The sequence below is a fragment of the Coptis chinensis genome, chromosome 4 (assembly GCF_015680905.1).
Source record: "Coptis chinensis isolate HL-2020 chromosome 4, ASM1568090v1, whole genome shotgun sequence".
Classification (NCBI taxonomy): Eukaryota; Viridiplantae; Streptophyta; class Magnoliopsida; order Ranunculales; family Ranunculaceae; genus Coptis; species Coptis chinensis.
In genome coordinates, this window is record NC_141459.1 from 1,977,184 (window position 1) to 1,995,344 (window position 18,161).

The window sequence follows — 18,161 nt, forward strand, 5'->3', positions numbered from 1 at the left end:
ACATCGCGTTCTAAAAAAAACTTCGACAGAGTTTCCCCTGTATTTCTAACATCTCATAAATTTTACAACTTGTTCTAACCTGAAAATCAGCTAATATACTTCCATTTAATACATTCAACCTCAGTCGCAACCCAACTACTAAAGATATATTGATTCGTGGCACTGGCTACTTAACCATCTCGACAAATGCCAGTTAAATCAAGTAGCTGCAGCGCCCCGAAACCAATCTCATACCCCATATCGGTCTTTCACAAGTGAACGCTAATCCATGTCATAATTATGTAATACCCACACTTTTTACTTCTTGGATGCTCAGGTGTGCCCAATGCTAGAGTTAAGATGTCCTTACTTCCTTCAGTAACTACCTTCCTCTCCTCCACTTCCTTAGTTAGCACATCCTTCAATTCATTTTTGAAGTAAACAAGGATTTAGCAAGTCCAAATCACAACAATTAGCATTCATGTCTAACATTAAAACATAAATAATAAACGATTAGAAAACTTACAATCTTTTCAGCCACTCTTTCTATAGCAACTTCAATGTATTTTCATTTTCTTGAGTAAGCTCTTTTCCATATTGAAAACCTTCGATTTTTTCCATTGAAAGCTGGTCCCAACTCTTTTTTCTATGGTTACAAAATAATCACGCAAACGACATGGTTAATACGATGCATGTCTAGGGTGTCTTCAGAAAATAATTCGAGTGTTTTTTTTTATTTTTTTTATTTTTTCTGGAAACAGTAAGTTAGTATCCTATTAATGGAAATCATATAGATAATAATGTAACAGTAGCAAAAGACACTGAAATGGTGGATGTTGTGGTGGGAGTTGAGTAGACCAAGGTCAAAGTTAGAGAAATGGTGATGGAGTAGAGAGTCGTATAATAAGTGAGGAAAATATTTATCATGATAGTGCAATACAAAAAATGGTTGCAATAGTGGCAAAACACAAGAAAATGGGTAGTGATGGTGGAATTTAATTCAATTGCACTGAGTGACATTGTCTACGACATTAGATGTTGATGTGACAATGTAATTTTAGATTATGGCAATTTAAGCGTATGAGTTCGTCAAATGCATAATTTCTTTTTACGATAGTGTGTTATGTTCGCATAGTAGTAAAACTGGTGTTATTACATATGAATTTTTTTATAACATTGTACTATGTTCTTATCACATTTAAACTTGCTAACATCCAATTTTAATCCCAAATTGCCAAGCACAGCTAGTCATGGATATAATTATTCTCCTAGAGTTGCTCACTAGTTAAGTATGTATTTTAAGTACTATTGATTAGTTCAATTGATAGAAAACAATGAGTTTATGGCAAAAGGGGGCAGTCATTAGGGTCTTTCAAAAATGGCCTAGCTACCAAAGTTGGAGTTATAAAACACTTCTCACGGCTATATTCTATTACACATTTAGAATTACAAATAATGAGGAAAAAATAAATGCAACTATTGTTCTCCCTAATTCACAAAGCCAAACAAGGTGGCAAAGCTAACGTCACGGTGGTAGAAGTAATTGGAATGGTGGATGTGGTGGTGGAAGTCAATAGAGGAGACTAGGGTCTAAGTCAGAGAAATTGACGTAGCGGAAGCGATATTAAAGGTTCAATAGAATATTAAAATGGTAGAATGTAATAAAACACAAGAAAATGATGGTAATAGTGGTGGAACACAAGCATATATTGTAGCGGTAGTACGTGGCGGAATTCCAATTGCACTGAGTGGCACGTTCTATGAGACCAAATGTAGTTGTTGTGGCACTGTATTATGATCTTACGACAATGTACATGTGTTGCTTGCTAGTTAAATATTTATCTGTAAGCACTTAATTCATAGATAACACTGACTTTAATTTAATTGTACAAAAAGAAGGCGAGAACAATAACGAAGCTAATCAACTTTTGTATTCCGACATAACTATGAAACACCTCCCAATGCTAGCACAATGTTAGCAAAAAAATCATTTACATATATCACAATGTTAGCAAAAAAATCAGAGATTAGCAAAAAAATGTTTAGAACACCTCCCAATACTATCTTCTTTTACATATATCACAATTACAAAATGATGAGGAACAGTTCTTCCCACTGCACAAAGCCAAAATGTTGTATGTGGACGATGTCTTTTTTCACCAACTTAGGTCCATAAAACCTGCAAATATTATTGGTCATGAGTGTGATATTATAAGTGTATTATGGTGGAAAATTCCTTATATATATAAAACAAGTAAAAATAATAAGTTTGGTAAGGCAGTACGTAAGTGTATCACCTTAATGGGATCATTAAGTTCGATGTTTATGATACTATTAGTTGATGTTAATTCCTAAACATACAAAGCACTTAAAAGATATGTTTATAAAAATTTAAGAAAACATCACAAAAATAACCCAATTAAATTCCTAGCCCCATACCTGCCCAGATTGATGGATTTCCACATTGGAACCGCCACTAACATGCATATTTTTTGTTGGACTAGACGAACCAATATGTTGCATAGAAGTCTCAACCCAAATTGTGATTGTGCTCCTCTCTAACTTCAACCCAAATTTTCTCATTTTTTTTTATTCTAATAAACATGACTTGCCTTGCAACCAATTCTCGTATAAGATCTATTCCTTTGTCTCCGCCCAATAGGTATTGATCTAACAGTGTTGCGAAAACCTTCGAGGGAACAACAGAACGACTGAGCTATGATTTCATTGGTGCGCTGAGATTTAACTGTAGAGTTTCTTCTGATACTGAATCCCATCGTTCATGCATAATAATTGTAAAAATTATAGGCCTCGATAGGAGAATCGAATTGTATGCCAACACAAGGTCGTACTCTATTCATCATATCTTCATTGCCCTCATTCATTTCAACTCCTCTACAACTATTTTCATTGTTTTCAACATTACCGTCATCACCTTCAATATTTTGTCCAAAATCAGGATCCACATCTCCTTCATATAGACCATGGTCTACTTCCTTGTCACTAGCACATTTGATAATGTCTTCCTCAAAACAACAATCTATGAAATCGCTACATATTTCGCTAGTTATTTGATCTGGTTACTCCATTAAATAAATCTATTATAGCATACAAAAACAATTTGTTACGCACACTGGACAACAATAAAATTGGGATGTAGAAACAAGAAAAAATAAACAATGCAAACTTTAGAAGTGGATTAAAAATTTAATTGTAAGGGAAAAAGAAAAAAGAAAAAAATGATTGAAAATACTAGAAATCAATTTTAGAAAATCACTTATCTGTAATAACAACAACGAACATCAAAAGCAGCAACGTGGCAGCAACACAATTCCAAAATAAATCTTAAGAGAAAATGGTAGAGAAAAGTGAAGGAGAGTTTTGGTTCATCTTCATTAGACTTATTGGAGAAAGAACAATTTATTTATCTTTTGTTTGTTTTTTATTTTATTTTATTTTATTTTGTGTTTTGTTTAGTTTTTATTAGAGGTACTCTTTTTTATTATGGAATAGTCAAAGAGATGACGATAGCATCTGTGGTGCATGTCTTTTTTTCTAATCGAGACTGGTGCATGTCTTTTTTTCTAATTGAGAAAAAATGGTGGCCTTTGAAATGGATATCTCAAAAAGATCCTACGATATTGTTTTAGACTGCTTTATTTCCAACATATAGATCTTTTTATATCGCCACTCTGTCAATTATCAATTTATCACCCATAACTGCAGGCAAATCTTATTGAAGGAGCCCGCCAATTCATACATACAGGTAATATGTGGGGTCAAAACTCCTTTTGGTGTAACTGCCCATGAGGGTCCAGTTCTGAAGCCCGTTCAATAGAGGTAAGTTACTAGCATCAATGTTGATATGCAATCCATCACATGTTGAACGCCTGACCACATAGTATATGACTATATGCCTGTCGACATGGGATGTATCCCATTGTCTGGAGTCTCTGGACTTAACCTCACATGCTTGTGGAATAATAACGGGCTATCTTCAGATCGTAGTTAATCACGGATTAATCACAAGCTCTTATCGTTGATGAACTGCATTGCTGATATTGGCATGGTTTCTGTCATTTTTTCGTTATCCAACCACCGTAAGTTTATGGACATCCAAGCCTTATCCGAATAGCCTTAATTGCATAATTTTATCTTTTTGTTTGATTACTAGGATATCTTAATTGACCGTTGGATCCATAATTTTACCCAAAAAAAGAAGAGAAGAATTTTTGTTTTTATTTTTGATCGGAAATTGATCAGGGATAAATTGAACTCTTTTTGTTTTGATAAAATTAAACCATCTTGTGGGCTTAATTACCATATGCTGTGGACTTCACATCCTTATTCTCAGAATCTCAGTCTGAAAGGCCACGTTGATGAAAGCCAACCGTGGATCATTGGGCCATAAACTTTGTTGCTAGGCAAAAAATCAATTCTGGAAATGGACTATCCCGTCAATTTGCTTTACAAAATTAGAACACAAAGGAATTGCATGAACCTACCTTACTGTGTCCTTCAGAACTTCCAAGTTCCAATATGAGCGACCCCAATTTACGTTATTTGTTCCAGTTACAATATGTGCATCGATTTCAACAAATCAAGGTTTGGTCTTCAGTACGTACTACGTAGTAGTGCAAAATTCACGTTCGATCTTTCCCAAGTCATTTCAACAAATAACATGTTAGGCCAACTCTAAGTTGCGCACTGGAGAGATCTTCATCCACGCTCATTGAGGTATCTTTCTGCAATTGTAGCATGAACTGCTGCACCAATAGGTAGAGCATCTTCATCTATCATGAAGTGAGGAGAATGACCTGAGTGAATCGAACCCAATGACTCATTCCTTATACCTATATAAAAGAAGCCTGCCGGTACCACCTCTGAGTAGAAGGAAAAATCCTCTGCTCCCATCATTGGTGGCACCTCCCTGAAATTCTTTGGACCAAGCAAATCAATGGCAACCTTCCTCACATGCTCATACATTTGCTCATCGTTCACAGTTGGAGGATACATTGGTTGCTCCTTCTCAAAAAAGTCCACTGTAGCTGAACATCTGAAGACGCTTGCCTGTCCCATGATTACCTGTTTGTTCATAAAGTTACTGTTGGTCCAAGACATTTCTACTAGAGCTGTAATAGTGTTACAAATCCTAACCAAAAATATATGCAATCACCAACCTCTTTGATTCTTTTGTGGATTTGGTAGAAGCTGGTATTGGAGAAAGCTCTAAAGGTGCCACCAAGAGTAACAGATTCAGGAATAATATCGAGATTATCGTTGCCTCCATTAAATGAAGCCACTGAAACAACCTGAACAGGAAAAAAAAATACTAAGCACACGCATACTGCAGTATATAAAATTTGTTCAGGTCAGGGTGTATGACTATGTCCATAATTTTCCAAAAGACCCCCTTCTGACAAACAAATGAGGATATACAAATAGAAATATATGAGAACATATACAGTAGATGAGGTTGAACAACTTCAAATGAGAAACTCACTCAAAACTATAGAATCTAAAGTATATGCAGTAAGAAATTGAGAATGTAGTGCAACAAGCACCTAGTGCAAATGTTTTCGTAAGCCTAAAGTTCATTTCTTCAGATTACATATATAGCTTATTTCTTGATTATTCACTTTCAATAGTAGCTACTTTATAGAACTTACTTGTGTATCTAAGGGATTAGCTTCACGAGATACAATGTTCTGTAAACTAATTACAGCTGCAGAAGCGGCCAACATAGCATCAGCAGAGTGGTCTGGATTACCAACATATCCTTGCTTTCCAGTGATCACAGCACGAAAGAAACCACATCCGGCAAGCAAGGCACCAGCCCGTGAACCAATAACTGAAGTTGGATGCTGGTGAGATACATGAGCAGCAAATATAGCCTCCACATTCTCCAGTGCCCCATCATCCATCATCCTTTTGGCACCAACACCTGCTTCTTCTGCAGGTTGAAAGAGAAGTACAGCAGTTCCCTGTCATTATAGAAGAAAATTAGCGTTGTAAATAAAAATAAAATAAAATAAAATGGTAAAACCAAACAATGAGCTGTGTGATTCTTTTAATTTCATAAAGAATCTGATCATTCTGATGAATGATTTCGATTGGTGCAGTGTGTGGTCTATACAAGCACACGAATCAAATTGTTATCAATGACTAAATGCTCTTTTTTTTTAGTTCGTAACACCTCTCAGTTTAACCTGCTCGAGCCAATGGGTAATTCTGTACCCGTCCACACAGAAACAGAGAGAAAGTGACATGAAGGCAAACCTTGAGACAATGTTCACGGCTCTTCAGTATCTTGGCAGCACCAAGAAGCATAGCTACATGCGCGTCATGCCCGCAAGCGTGCATTTTACCCGGAACCTTACTTTTGTGCTCCCATTCAACAGCTTCCTGCAACAAACGAGTTCCACTTACTTAGAAACTTCCATTTCCCCTATGAATCATTTCCCATTGAATTCAAGTCTCAAAATTAGTATATTACTCAATGATCTATGTCTGCCTATCTACTCTGATGTTAAGGCCTAAATAGCCATTATAATCAAGTCATAGTATAACGAACAGTAATACTAAATTAGTCAATCTCCTTCATATATTAACTTAACACATATATAATTTTGACTTTGGACACTAACTCTTCCTGTATAACTAACTACCTGAATAGGCAAAGCATCCATGTCGGCTCTTATAGCAACAAACGGCGGACCACCAGTTCCAATTGAAGCTCTAAGCCCTGTATCAGCCATAGGAAACCGATAACTAACTCCGATTCGATCCAACTCATTCCGAATCAACTCACTAGTTTGATATTCCTCATAAGCCAACTCTGGGTGTTCATGGATTTTTCTCCTCAACCTTTTAATCCATTCTACTGTCTCTATATTCTTGGCCAAATTTAAAACCGATACCGAAGAATCAGAACACTTGGTCAAACAGGAAGATGAAAAGCTACTTGTGTTTTTCTCTAAAACTGTCTTGAAAGAATCAAAATGATCAGTTTTAGTGTCAGTTGTGATATCAAATAAAGAAGAATCAACATCAGATGTAGTACTACCTATCCTACTAACATAATCACTCAAGATCATGAGAAATATGGATGTTAAGAAGCATGACATGCTTAGAGAATTATGAATGTTTATCTTCATGACTAACTGATGTTCATGTGTAAGAAAAGCGTGAAGAAATAATATATAGTATATATAGTATATGTGTTTTGTACTTACGGAACTGACATAAATAAACCTAGGGGTCGGTCTAAACACTACAGACTGTAAGTAGGCAATAAGTGGGGCTGGGAGTGACAATGAAAGGTGTTAGGCATTTTGAACACGTGGGAGAATGAGAGGTGAGAAGATTTATATCGTCACTATTTTATCACGTGGGATAATAGAAGATGATTCTCCGATTTGATTACTAAGATTAAGAATACTACATTGTCGTAATCCATTTTTTTTTTTTCTGTTTTGGATGGAAATAATTATGATTTGTCACTATTACAATACAATCTTCAATTGGTTTGAACAGGAGACAATGCTATCGTCACCCTGTTGTTGGTTATGAGATCATCCAATTACCTGCTCAACTCAAGGCCCAAAATATCGATATCGATCAATATATCGGTGTATCCAAAAACCGATATATATCGGATATATCGGATATTTCAGATATATCCATTTTTTTGGTAACCAGTCCAAACTATTTAAAATATCGGAAATATCGAATATATCGAAAATATAATATCGGAAATATCGGAAATATATCGGAAATATATTGGAAATATCGGTTTTATATTTTAAAATGGTCAAAAAGTCAACCGATATATATCGATTATATCGAAATATCGATTATATCTGATATAAAGTTTGTATCGAAATTCGATATATATCGGAAAAAAAGATTATATTAGGTGGATATGAAATAATGGTGTACCAAAAATCAATATATATATCGGCGATATATCGGATATATCGGCGATATTTTGGTCCATGGCTCAACTACCGTAATGTGTTTATGTCCGCCACTTACATAAAACAAATTAATGGAGATTATTACTGCCGTGGTATAAAGCAAAAGTCAAGTCGTATAGTTATATCGAAAAACCAACGAGAGTGAGTAGTCAATAGTCACTGACTCTGTGCGTAATCTCAGACGTGATTCATTTGAATGGTTGTGTACTTGTACTTACTGCTTGTACTTGCTACAAAACATAAATGGAAGTCGTGTGGTCAGAAATAACTATAAAACATTCTAAGCAAAAATTAATTGTGACCAATCTAGGGGTGCGTTTGTTTATCAGAAATCGGACTTAAGGAATAAAATTAATTGGAATTTTTGGTGGACCACTCATTTTTGGCTTATTTGGAGACATAGAATCCAATATAATTGGATTCTAAACGGACTCCAATTCCTTTTATTAAGTCTTTGATAGACTCCTGTTAATCCAAAGAAATTCTAGATTATGGGAATCGGTTTTTTATTTCTAATCCGAAAATAGAAAAATAAACTAAAAATTGGAATCTGTTAGAGGATTCTATACGGCAACCAAACGCATTAATTGAAGTAGGAATTGAATTCCGATGATTTCTGAACGTTTGTCAAATACACATTTTGTAAGTTGGAATCAAATTCTATTCTAATAGATTCCATTCCAATGGTTTCCTACTCCATTCTATTCTTAATTAGTTTCCAGTCTCAGTTGCCAAACACACTTTAGAAAAATTCCCTGTTAAACCATGAGTTGTGTTATTAGTGAAGTTCATGTACTATTCTCTACATATTAGGAATGGTTTAGTTGTAAACTTGTAATTGCCTTTAATTAGTTGTGTAGAAACATACAAGAAATTTCACTAATATATAAACACGACTCATGGTTTAACACGCCCAATATACACACTTGTTTGTGAACTAATTGAATCGTTATGCATCTTGTTTGTGAACTAATTGAATCGTAATGCATCCATGAGTGCGCAGTGGGCATTCTCTTGATATGAAATTAAACGTGGCTGCCATATACTAGTATGCAATATTCATGTTTGGAATGTCTAGCATTCCCTAAAGTCATGGACCAAAATATCGCCGATATATCCGATATATCGCCGATATATATCGGTATTTTGGTACACCGACATCGATATTTCCGACATATATCCACCGAATATAAAATTCTTTTTTTTTCCGATATATATCGAAATTTCCGATATGAAACTTTATATCGTCGATATAATCGATATTTCCGATATAATCGATATATATCGGTTGACTTTTTGACCATTTTAAAATATAAATCCGATATTTCTAATATATTTCCGATATATATCCGATATTATATTTTCGATATATCCGATATTTCCGATATTTTAAATAGTTTGAACTGGTTACTAAAAAAATGGATATATCCGATATATCCAATATATATCGGTTTTTGGGTACACCGATATATTCATCGATATCGATATTTTGGGCCTTGCCTAAAGTTACGATAGATTGAAAAAACTGGGTTTTGCGATTTCCAGGGAAACAAGTGACTTTGTAGGGTTTAAAGATCGCATTAACCCTCACCTAGATCATATTGGCCCTCACATGTGCCTTCAAGGCTTCAACATCACATATTCACATCACAAAAGGAGAAGTATCAAAGTTCATGCAGAAATTGGATACAAACAGCCTTTTACCCAATCCAAACGCAACTTTCAGCTACTAAGGCAGTTGGTTTAAGGGTCAATTATCACACGAATAATATGCTTGAACTAATCCTTTCTAATGGTATCCACGTAATCCGTCTTTTTCAACTAAAGTTTTTGGCGTACCATACGTTGTACACCGCCTGTTTATTGCCTTGCCCTTCAGTGGATGCTCAAAGTCTCAAAGAAAGGTTCTTCCGATCAAAGGTAGAATCATTCTTGTGATAAGCTCATTGAGTCTCTGGGTCCCCATTCCATCCACCATTTGAGTGCTACTTTTATTCCCAGGATCATGTTGGCTGCGGATCAATGCACCTCTTCTATTTCTTCTCTTCGCTGATTTTGCATTTAAGTTGTAAAGAACATCCCATACACGTGATATGCATGTGACACACATATAACAACTCCCCCAGTATAATATGACAGTGACATACGAGTGCCAATCACACTCGCAAATAACTCTAAGCACTCGCTATATCAGAAGACTCGCATACAAGTATACAACAGCCCAGTGACTTGTCACTCGACCCCATCTTGTGACGTCATCATATGTCACTGTCATAATTGCCAACTTTATCCCTAAGTTTATCTCCTGTTGTAATACATACACCATTACAGCCATCCACTATCATTACAGAAAACACCATCATTACATCATATGCCAACTCAGATAAATCTAAACGCCTACAGTTACTACCCGCATGCCTTTCATGGACACATGTTATTCATCCCGATCACACCCGATGTCCACTCCTAATGCTTATAAAAGCCACCCATAAAAACTACGTGTGGCTTAATTCCAGTCTAGTTAATTAATCAAAACTTGAGTTACTGACTCTCAATTCAACACTGGATACGTAGCCATCTTCATCCATATGAAAATCAGCCATTAACACAAAGCAAAACCTTCCCTTTTCATTATCCTAACTTAAGAATTAAGTTTCGACTTTGGTATAAATTTAGATATTTAGACAAGTTTTACCTTTTAATTTATTTAATTTAGATAGGCCGTCATGGACTCATCACTCATCGTGTCATTATATATTACTCTATTTTATCCATTAAATTGGAAAAAATAATGGTAATAAAGAAAACAAAAATACAAAAATCAACCTTTCATAATTATTTGCAGTATAGATTATTGGTAGTATGTTATAATCAGGTAACTATGTAAGTTGAATTTTAGATGTGAGTTTTGGATTTTTAAGCTATAAGCCTATAACTGTCATTCTCTCAATGATAAGAGAAGATTTATAAGAACAAGAATAAAAACTAACAAACAATGAAAATTAACATCAGCACCCCCACCACAAAAAAAATATATCCGCGGCCTCAAGTTGTTGTAGGTCTGTCGCACGAAATCTTGTTGAAATTTGAAATTCATGAAGAACATTTTCCTATAATACTCAATGCTTCCCTTTTAATTTCTTTATAAGGTATATTCAGTCAATCATTTCATTATGTGATGTCTTCCAGGTTCCAATCAGTACCACTAGCACTTCATCAAGGATTACACACATTTGAATAACATTTAGTAAGCACAGGACGGTCTCCGAAAATGAGAACACAACATAGAAAAAAGCCAGAACTCAACATTTATACCATTCCCCTAGTTTTAGGAACTTCTTGTCCAGGGATAAGACGCAACTAAAGCTACTTGTTTACACCCTGGTGGCATGGTCTAAAAGACGCATCTTCAGCAATAACGAGTAACGACTGGTTGAATACCCAAATGGAACAAATATATCGACGACTGTGTTTTCATTCTAGCCTGTAGGTCTGCTAGTCACGGACAACGTATCTGCCACTCTGCCTGGACTATAAACCATAACAGAAGGTGATTTTAATGAGTCTATTAGAAGAGAATAGTGAGTCTTGATAGGATACCGGAAGTACGATATCAAGAAACCGAATATGTTGATTCGGGTAAGCTTACTACCGTATTCAATTTCAGGAATAAAACACTGATGTGACGATTACCAGAGAACTTGCTGGGAACTTTTCATTTTCTTTTAATAATTTAGTATTCCTTTTTGGTAATTGGAAACTTACAAGGGTAGAAATACATTCATTTATCTGGTGACATTCAAGTTCTGTACATTCACAGTAAAGTTACCGGGCCCATCCACATAAAGGAACAACAGACATGAAGGCGGCGAACAGCTGAGGGATCACCAAAGTCCACTCTGATGAAAGGACCTTTCACCCGAGAACAAAATCATCATACCTCATTACACTTCGCTGAAGCTGAACCATGCTAGCATGTATAATAACTAGCTCGCATCTGAGGTCAAAGTTTCCACCCACTGATCTGGCAAGCATTTGCTCACTTCAATTTTTGTCGTCCAAGAACAATCTTCCACTTCTTACCTCTTCCTACCCCAACAAGCATTGTGAACTGGAGAGAGAGTAATACCTCATAAGATTATGTTTCCAAAACAAATAAATAAAGGGTGAACTAGTATTACCCCCCCACTAGATGAGCCAATTGGCTCATCTTCCCCACTATACCCATAAATAAATAAAGATGTATACGTATTCATTGCATACTACAGAATTCTTCAAATCATAAACGATGCACACAAATGACCAACTGGAGCATGGCTACCTTGTCCTGTTAATTGATATAGGCGTATAGCTATGTGGTGACTTGACAAATTTAAAGGGTGTATAAGTGTATTACAAAGAAAAATTACAGGAAGAAAAACTATCTACATGAAATCATTTATTAATATTACAAGATAAATAAGACACTTGCTCATCAATCTTACAATCTAAAAAATATTCAGATTTAGTTTGTTTAGGTGCATTTATCAAAAAGAGAGTATCATCTTTTATAAATGCCTACTGTTTGAGAATCAAATCTCAGTAAAGGAAGGAAACAATTACCTTACAAACGTCTTGATTTCTGAGGAGGATATCCGGGAAGCCCCATACCTGGATCTTTTCTTCGCAACTGTTTAAAGGGTCAAGATGAATCAGAGATCCAACATTTCATCTATAAAAAGTGAAAAACCAACTTATGTTTATGAACAATATAGACCTGTTGCTGCTGATGGGGCTGACCACCAACACCTCGTTGCATTGGGATGCCACCAGGATTCATTCCACTACCCATGCCAGCCTGAGAGGAAAGATTAAAAGCTGCCATTCCCGGACCAGGCATCCTTTGCATGCCAACCATAGGAGGCATATTCCGAGGAACAGGTCTAGCTGTTACCAGAGAGGCAGCCACCCCACCCCCAGAAATTGCATTTCCAGATGATGCCTGATCCCAAGGATTAGGCATGTGAGAACAAAAGCTGTTTTTTTTTTCCTTTTTTCGACAAGCAAAACAACCCAAATGTTCATTGTAGATTCACATTTCGAGAATGTAAATCTCCCTGTGTATACGTGCCTCCCTTCTATGTGCAGTCTAGTCTATGCACTAACTAAACTCCTTGTCAATAATAAAAACTCCTTGGGTAACAAAAATTCTATTAATCATACACAGTTTAGTGGGAAAACTGTTCATCCATTGATTCATGTCATACAATAGTTTTTTTTATTGTTCATCGTTTCTGTTATCCACCTCCCCCCCAACCAACCAAAAACAAAAAATCGCATACGTACCACCTGACTTCAACACTTTTCTTCTTGGGAAACAAGGAAGATCCATCCCCAAGACAAAAATGTGCCTTTTAGAGTTGATATGTATGCAACTAATTTCTAAGTTATTTCTTAGCACTTATCTTTCAAAGAGAGAACTTCAGTGCTTTACATACCGGTTGAGGAGGTTGCACACTAGTTGTTCCTTCAAAATCTGTAGTAGTGTCCACTGGACGAGCTGGGTAATTCACAACTTTCTCCCCCGGTTGACAAGGTACCAGTGCACTGCAGATTGATGACACATTTTCCCGGTCAAACTGAAGAAATATGGGGCGTATACATGCTTCATTGGCCACAATATCCTACATGCCTTGTCGGATATTGAATATGAAACAAAACTAAAACCACCTACAACTAAATACCATAAGATGACTTATCAACAAAACATCAACTACAACTTACTTTCTCCCTGGTAGAGGATCATTCCGGAAATAGCTGAAAAGGAGGACATCAAACAAGGTTAGGAACTGTTTTAGAATCTGTAAAAATGGTTCAGTAGCGTAGATCATGAAGTTTGCAGTAAAATCATAGTTGGTGAGCTTCAATTTACTGCAGATCTGCGACGCAAAATTAGTTCATATTATATTTTGTTGCTTCGATGTGTTATATGAACCTTTTCAAGTCAACCTTGAGATTCTGATGTTTCTGGTTAAATTCACCTCTCCTAGTTTTCAATTCTACAATGATCACGTATTGCTTGGGGTATAGCTTAACAAGAGAAATCTAAGGGAAAAAATTTTAAGTGAAACTCAAGTCTAGCAAGAAAAAGGAAGAAACTTGCATTTGTAGCCAAAACACAGAGGAACTATACTGAACTTTTAAAAACTGCAAGAAACTTGCTTTTATACCCAAAATACAGGAGAACTATACTGAACTTTAAACAACTGCAAACCACAATCCTACACCAAAACATCTAATCCAGTCATTTGTCATTCATTGATATCTAGTCAAATAACTGCTCAAAATATCAGTACAACAGACTTGTGTAACAGGGTAACCATATGCCTAACTTTAATTATTCCTGGGCAACAATATAGGAAACAGTTTTGCAGTTCCAGTCCCAGATCACAAATTCAAGCAAAAAAAAAAAAAAACTTGCTGACTTACTCATGCTCCAGCGCTTGTGCTGCTGTTATTCGTTTACGAGGATCATATCTGCAGCCAAACAAGAACCAATACCAAAAAGTGACCAAGGAATGATAAATTAACTAGACTCACACTGTTGTTAACTACATTTGAAATGTCACAATAAGCAAAGACAAAGAGCTCTTTTCCATAATAAAGTTTCAGCAAAAGCATATCATAATGTAGAAATAGCTCAAAATCATGACCAACCAACAAGCCCTTGCCACTGCAGATAACAATAGTACCATACTAATTGATTAATAATCTCAAAAACAATTGTGATCTACACAACTCCTAAACATATGGAAATATGACATTAGGCAATAACACCAAGTCGCCAAGTCTCAAACAAAAAAGACGCTTCAAAGCACAAAAGGATGTATACATATTCTGCTAATGGAATTTCTGGCAGACGGACGAGTTTCCACCAAAAATAGAAATTACTGCTACTAATTCAAAATACAATTATTACTTTCACATCTAATTCACAATACTTTCCAGGTTTCCAACTAGTTTTAGTCATATTTGCTCAAGCAAGAGGGGCCAAAGAAAATGTGGTACATACTCAAGCATTTTTGAGAGAAGATCATATGCAGGACTCTTCTGAGGTAGATGAACAACACTGTGGAGTCCAGGATTCTCACTGTTGGAAGCAAACACACAAACAACACTTTAACTTCAAGACAAAGAGGTCATCGCTATAATGTAAGCTGTTGATCAAGCCCCAAAAGTATGATGTCTTATTCTATTACATACTATTTGTGCCCTTGGATATGTTGTTGATCTGATTGCCAATGGGGGAGATTCACTAGTGTCGGCCACTTCTCTGGTGTTGGATGGCCTGAAATCACATTGATGGTAGATGTTAAGCAATCGATGCAAAGGACAGAAAACAGACCGATTTTGTTTCTCACCTAAAACCTTAAAAATCTTGTCAAGCTGATCAAGCTGCATTAATGTGACCGAGTGTCAGGAAAATCGCAAAATTATTCATAGTAAATAAAAGGGGGAAAAAATAATATAATTATATGATGAGGGTGATCCATAAATTAGAAAATGACGAAATTCAAAATAAATATCAATTGTTGTTAAAAATATTGCAAAATCATGGAAAAAATGCAATTTCCACAGTTCAATGGTCTACCAATTTTTTTCTTTAACAAACTTGTAAACGGGAAAAACACCAATCATTAAAATGAACCACATTCTAACGGAAAACCCCTACATAGCAAGATAAAATGAGATAAATATCATCGAATCAACATGAAACTGTCTATTCAAGAGTAACCAAAAACACACAGCCGTGGTTTTTCATTTTTCCTCAAAAACTCCATTTGAACACTCAAAACTTCAGTTTAAGTGTCCATATTGTGCTTTAAGGTCTCCATTAGCCAAGACCCAATATTAAAGAAGAAAAACATGATTTTAAATCTCAGCCGAGTAAGTTTTGATTAAGCAAAGTCAACAAGGACTCGCTTAGGACCATGCAATCTGAACTTTGTGGCATGGGGATCACACTGACAAGACAAATTCCTAGTAAGACCGGCCAATTTGTTTATAAACAAAGTACATCACCCCGCTTCTCTCTCTCTCCCTCCCTCCGACAAGCAATCTGATTTAATTATATGCCCTTGATTCCAATGAAATATAAGTTTAAAGACTTAAAGGTTTTGATATTAAAAACAAACAAACAGTGAAACAGATAAAAGTTAACATTGTATGGTTTGACGCTACAAAGTCTGTATAAATGTATGTTACTTCAGTTATCCCATATTGTTGACGTTTACACATAACAAAAATGCTTTTTCCAGATATATGTTATATCTGTGATTCTGCCAATTTTATGATCAAGTCTTCAAAATGTAACCGCAAATCAAACAGAAGTGGATTCATATATAGGAAGTGGCACTTGATGCTACTTTGCACCTGAAATGGGTTAGGAGTGGCTTTGACCTCAACTCCTTGAAATAGAGGCTTCAAAGTCAGCAACTCAGCAAAAATGCATCCGACAGCCCACATATCTAACCACAATTTTAAGGAAGTATTGCAAAGATAGAATAACCCGACTTTAAATGCATTAATGAAAATTTAAAGAGTAATCAGTCAGCCTGTCACAGGATACCGACTGCACTTGTATAGTGCTTGGCCCCTAGAAGCAGCTCAGGTGCGCGATACCATATCGTTACCACGACCTGTCAATAAGCATGCAACAGAAATCATCCCAAGAAAGAATTGGAACTCTAATATACAAAGAGAAAAAGAACTTATGTGCAAAATCTATATAGAATGAAAACATCATTAACAGCCAGACAGCATGCATGAACTCGACAAAGATATATACATGCAGATGAGGATACCAGATAAACATGCCTTCTCAAATTAGATGAACCTAGTAGTATAAACTAGATTTGAAGTCACAGCAAAACAAATCTAAACGATTCATACCCCATTATCAGCCAACGGTTTCAAGGGAGCTTGGTATATTCTAGCAAGTCCAAAATCAGCAATCTTTACAACTCCTTGCTCCTCTCCGTCACCCATAACCTGGTACCAGGAATTTAAATTTTAAGAATATTATCTGAAGTTATTAGGTAGGTAGCACAACTGATGACAAAGACTAAACATACAAGGATGTTGGAGGGCTTTAGGTCCCGGTGTATAATCCAATTACTGCATAAACACATACAAATAAATCGCCTAATATTAACGAGACAACCAATTTGAGTTTCGTGATTAATAATTTATACCTGTGGAGATAGTTTAGCCCATTGAGCAACTGCCAGAGCAGAGACTTAACAGTATACTGATTGATAGAAAAATTGACCTTTTCTCTGTGATGCCTAATAATTTCCTGCCCATGAATTACAACACTTTGTAAAACTCAATACACAGTTTGTAAAACTCAATACATCAAAATGGGCTCAGAGATTGTGTGCTTACATAAAGATCATGCTCGGCGTAATCGAAAGCTAAATAAAGTGACATGTCAGCAGAATTAATATGTACATTAACAAGCTTGACAACATTCTCATGATTAATTTCCCGAAGCAGCTGCACAGACAATGGGCCCAAACACATAAATAAATAATAATATATGAAATTATTCAAGTATAGAATTATTGATTGAGAGTTGAGATTTGAGACCATGATTTCACGGATAGCTGTTGGAGAAACGCCATCACCATCTTTGGACTGTTTGAATTTTTTAATGGCAATAGATTTGCCACGTTGGGATTTGATCTTAGCTAGAAAAACAAGACCATATGTTCCTTCACCTATTTTCCCAATTAGATCATATTGTTGCTAACCAAACTGGTCTGTTACTCCCTCCTCCTCCTCCTCCTCTGTTACTATTATTACTATTTCCACTTCCTTCCCCCATCTCCTTTCTTCTTCTTCTTCTTCTTCACTCCATCCACCTCGTTTTCTTAATTTTCATGACAAAATGTTCTGAAATTTCGTTGTATCGGTATTTGTACAGAGTTTATTGAAATGTCGTGGTATCGGTCTTTGCAACTGAAAAAAAAAAAATTTGTTAAATAATGATGGTTGTGAGAATTTAATATAAAAATATCAAATATAAGAAACAAACTATTGAAACTAATACCTATATCTTATTTATATTTTTTTTTGGTAATTTCCTATATCTTATTTTAGAGAAAATAAAAAAATCAATGACCAAACCGATATCTTATTTTATTTGCTCATTGATTCAAG

The 18,161-nt window shown here is 35.6% G+C and overlaps 2 protein-coding genes across 3 annotated transcripts; both read right to left on the reverse strand.

The window, feature by feature from the left end:
- Window positions 1-4,392: 4,392 nt before the first annotated feature.
- LOC147501120 (IAA-amino acid hydrolase ILR1-like 6) lies at window positions 4,393-7,242 on the reverse strand. 2 transcript variants are annotated; one of them, XM_086606157.1, is made up of 6 exons: window positions 7,046-7,199; window positions 6,648-6,961; window positions 6,259-6,384; window positions 5,649-5,963; window positions 5,160-5,291; window positions 4,393-5,064 (listed from the first exon to the last, which is right to left on the reverse strand). In XM_086606157.1, the coding sequence occupies exons 1-6, from the start codon at window positions 7,134-7,136 to the stop codon at window positions 4,699-4,701; spliced, it is 1,344 nt and encodes a 447-aa protein (XP_086462283.1). In that variant the 5' UTR covers window positions 7,137-7,199; the 3' UTR covers window positions 4,393-4,698. The 2 variants fall into 2 exon arrangements, with proteins under 2 accessions (XP_086462283.1, XP_086462282.1); XM_086606156.1 differs by having other exon boundaries at window positions 6,648-7,242.
- Window positions 7,243-11,659: 4,417 nt separating this feature from the next.
- Window positions 11,660-17,841, reverse strand: CDKE;1 (cyclin-dependent kinase E;1). The gene is given in 17 exon segments (XM_086606158.1): window positions 11,660-12,069; window positions 12,561-12,627; window positions 12,715-12,939; window positions 13,436-13,544; window positions 13,722-13,754; window positions 14,427-14,474; window positions 15,010-15,087; window positions 15,201-15,285; window positions 15,359-15,392; window positions 16,371-16,465; window positions 16,567-16,636; window positions 16,890-16,988; window positions 17,072-17,114; window positions 17,192-17,295; window positions 17,385-17,495; window positions 17,589-17,747; window positions 17,749-17,841. Coding segments are annotated over 16 exon segments (1,437 nt in total). The 5' UTR covers window positions 17,827-17,841; the 3' UTR covers window positions 11,660-12,069; window position 12,561.
- Between the last annotated feature and the right edge of the window lie 320 nt (window positions 17,842-18,161).

Coding starts and splice junctions, on each gene's coding strand:
- LOC147501120 (XM_086606156.1), bottom strand. CDS start 7,136: ATGAAGATAAACATTCATAATTCTCTAAGCATGTCATGCTTCTTAACA. Junction 5,292..5,648: donor CTAATCCCTTAGATACACAA/GTAAGTTCTATA, acceptor TTTCCTGTTCAG/GTTGTTTCAGTGGCTTCATT. Junction 5,065..5,159: donor TCCACAAAAGAATCAAAGAG/GTTGGTGATTGC, acceptor ATGAACAAACAG/GTAATCATGGGACAGGCAAG.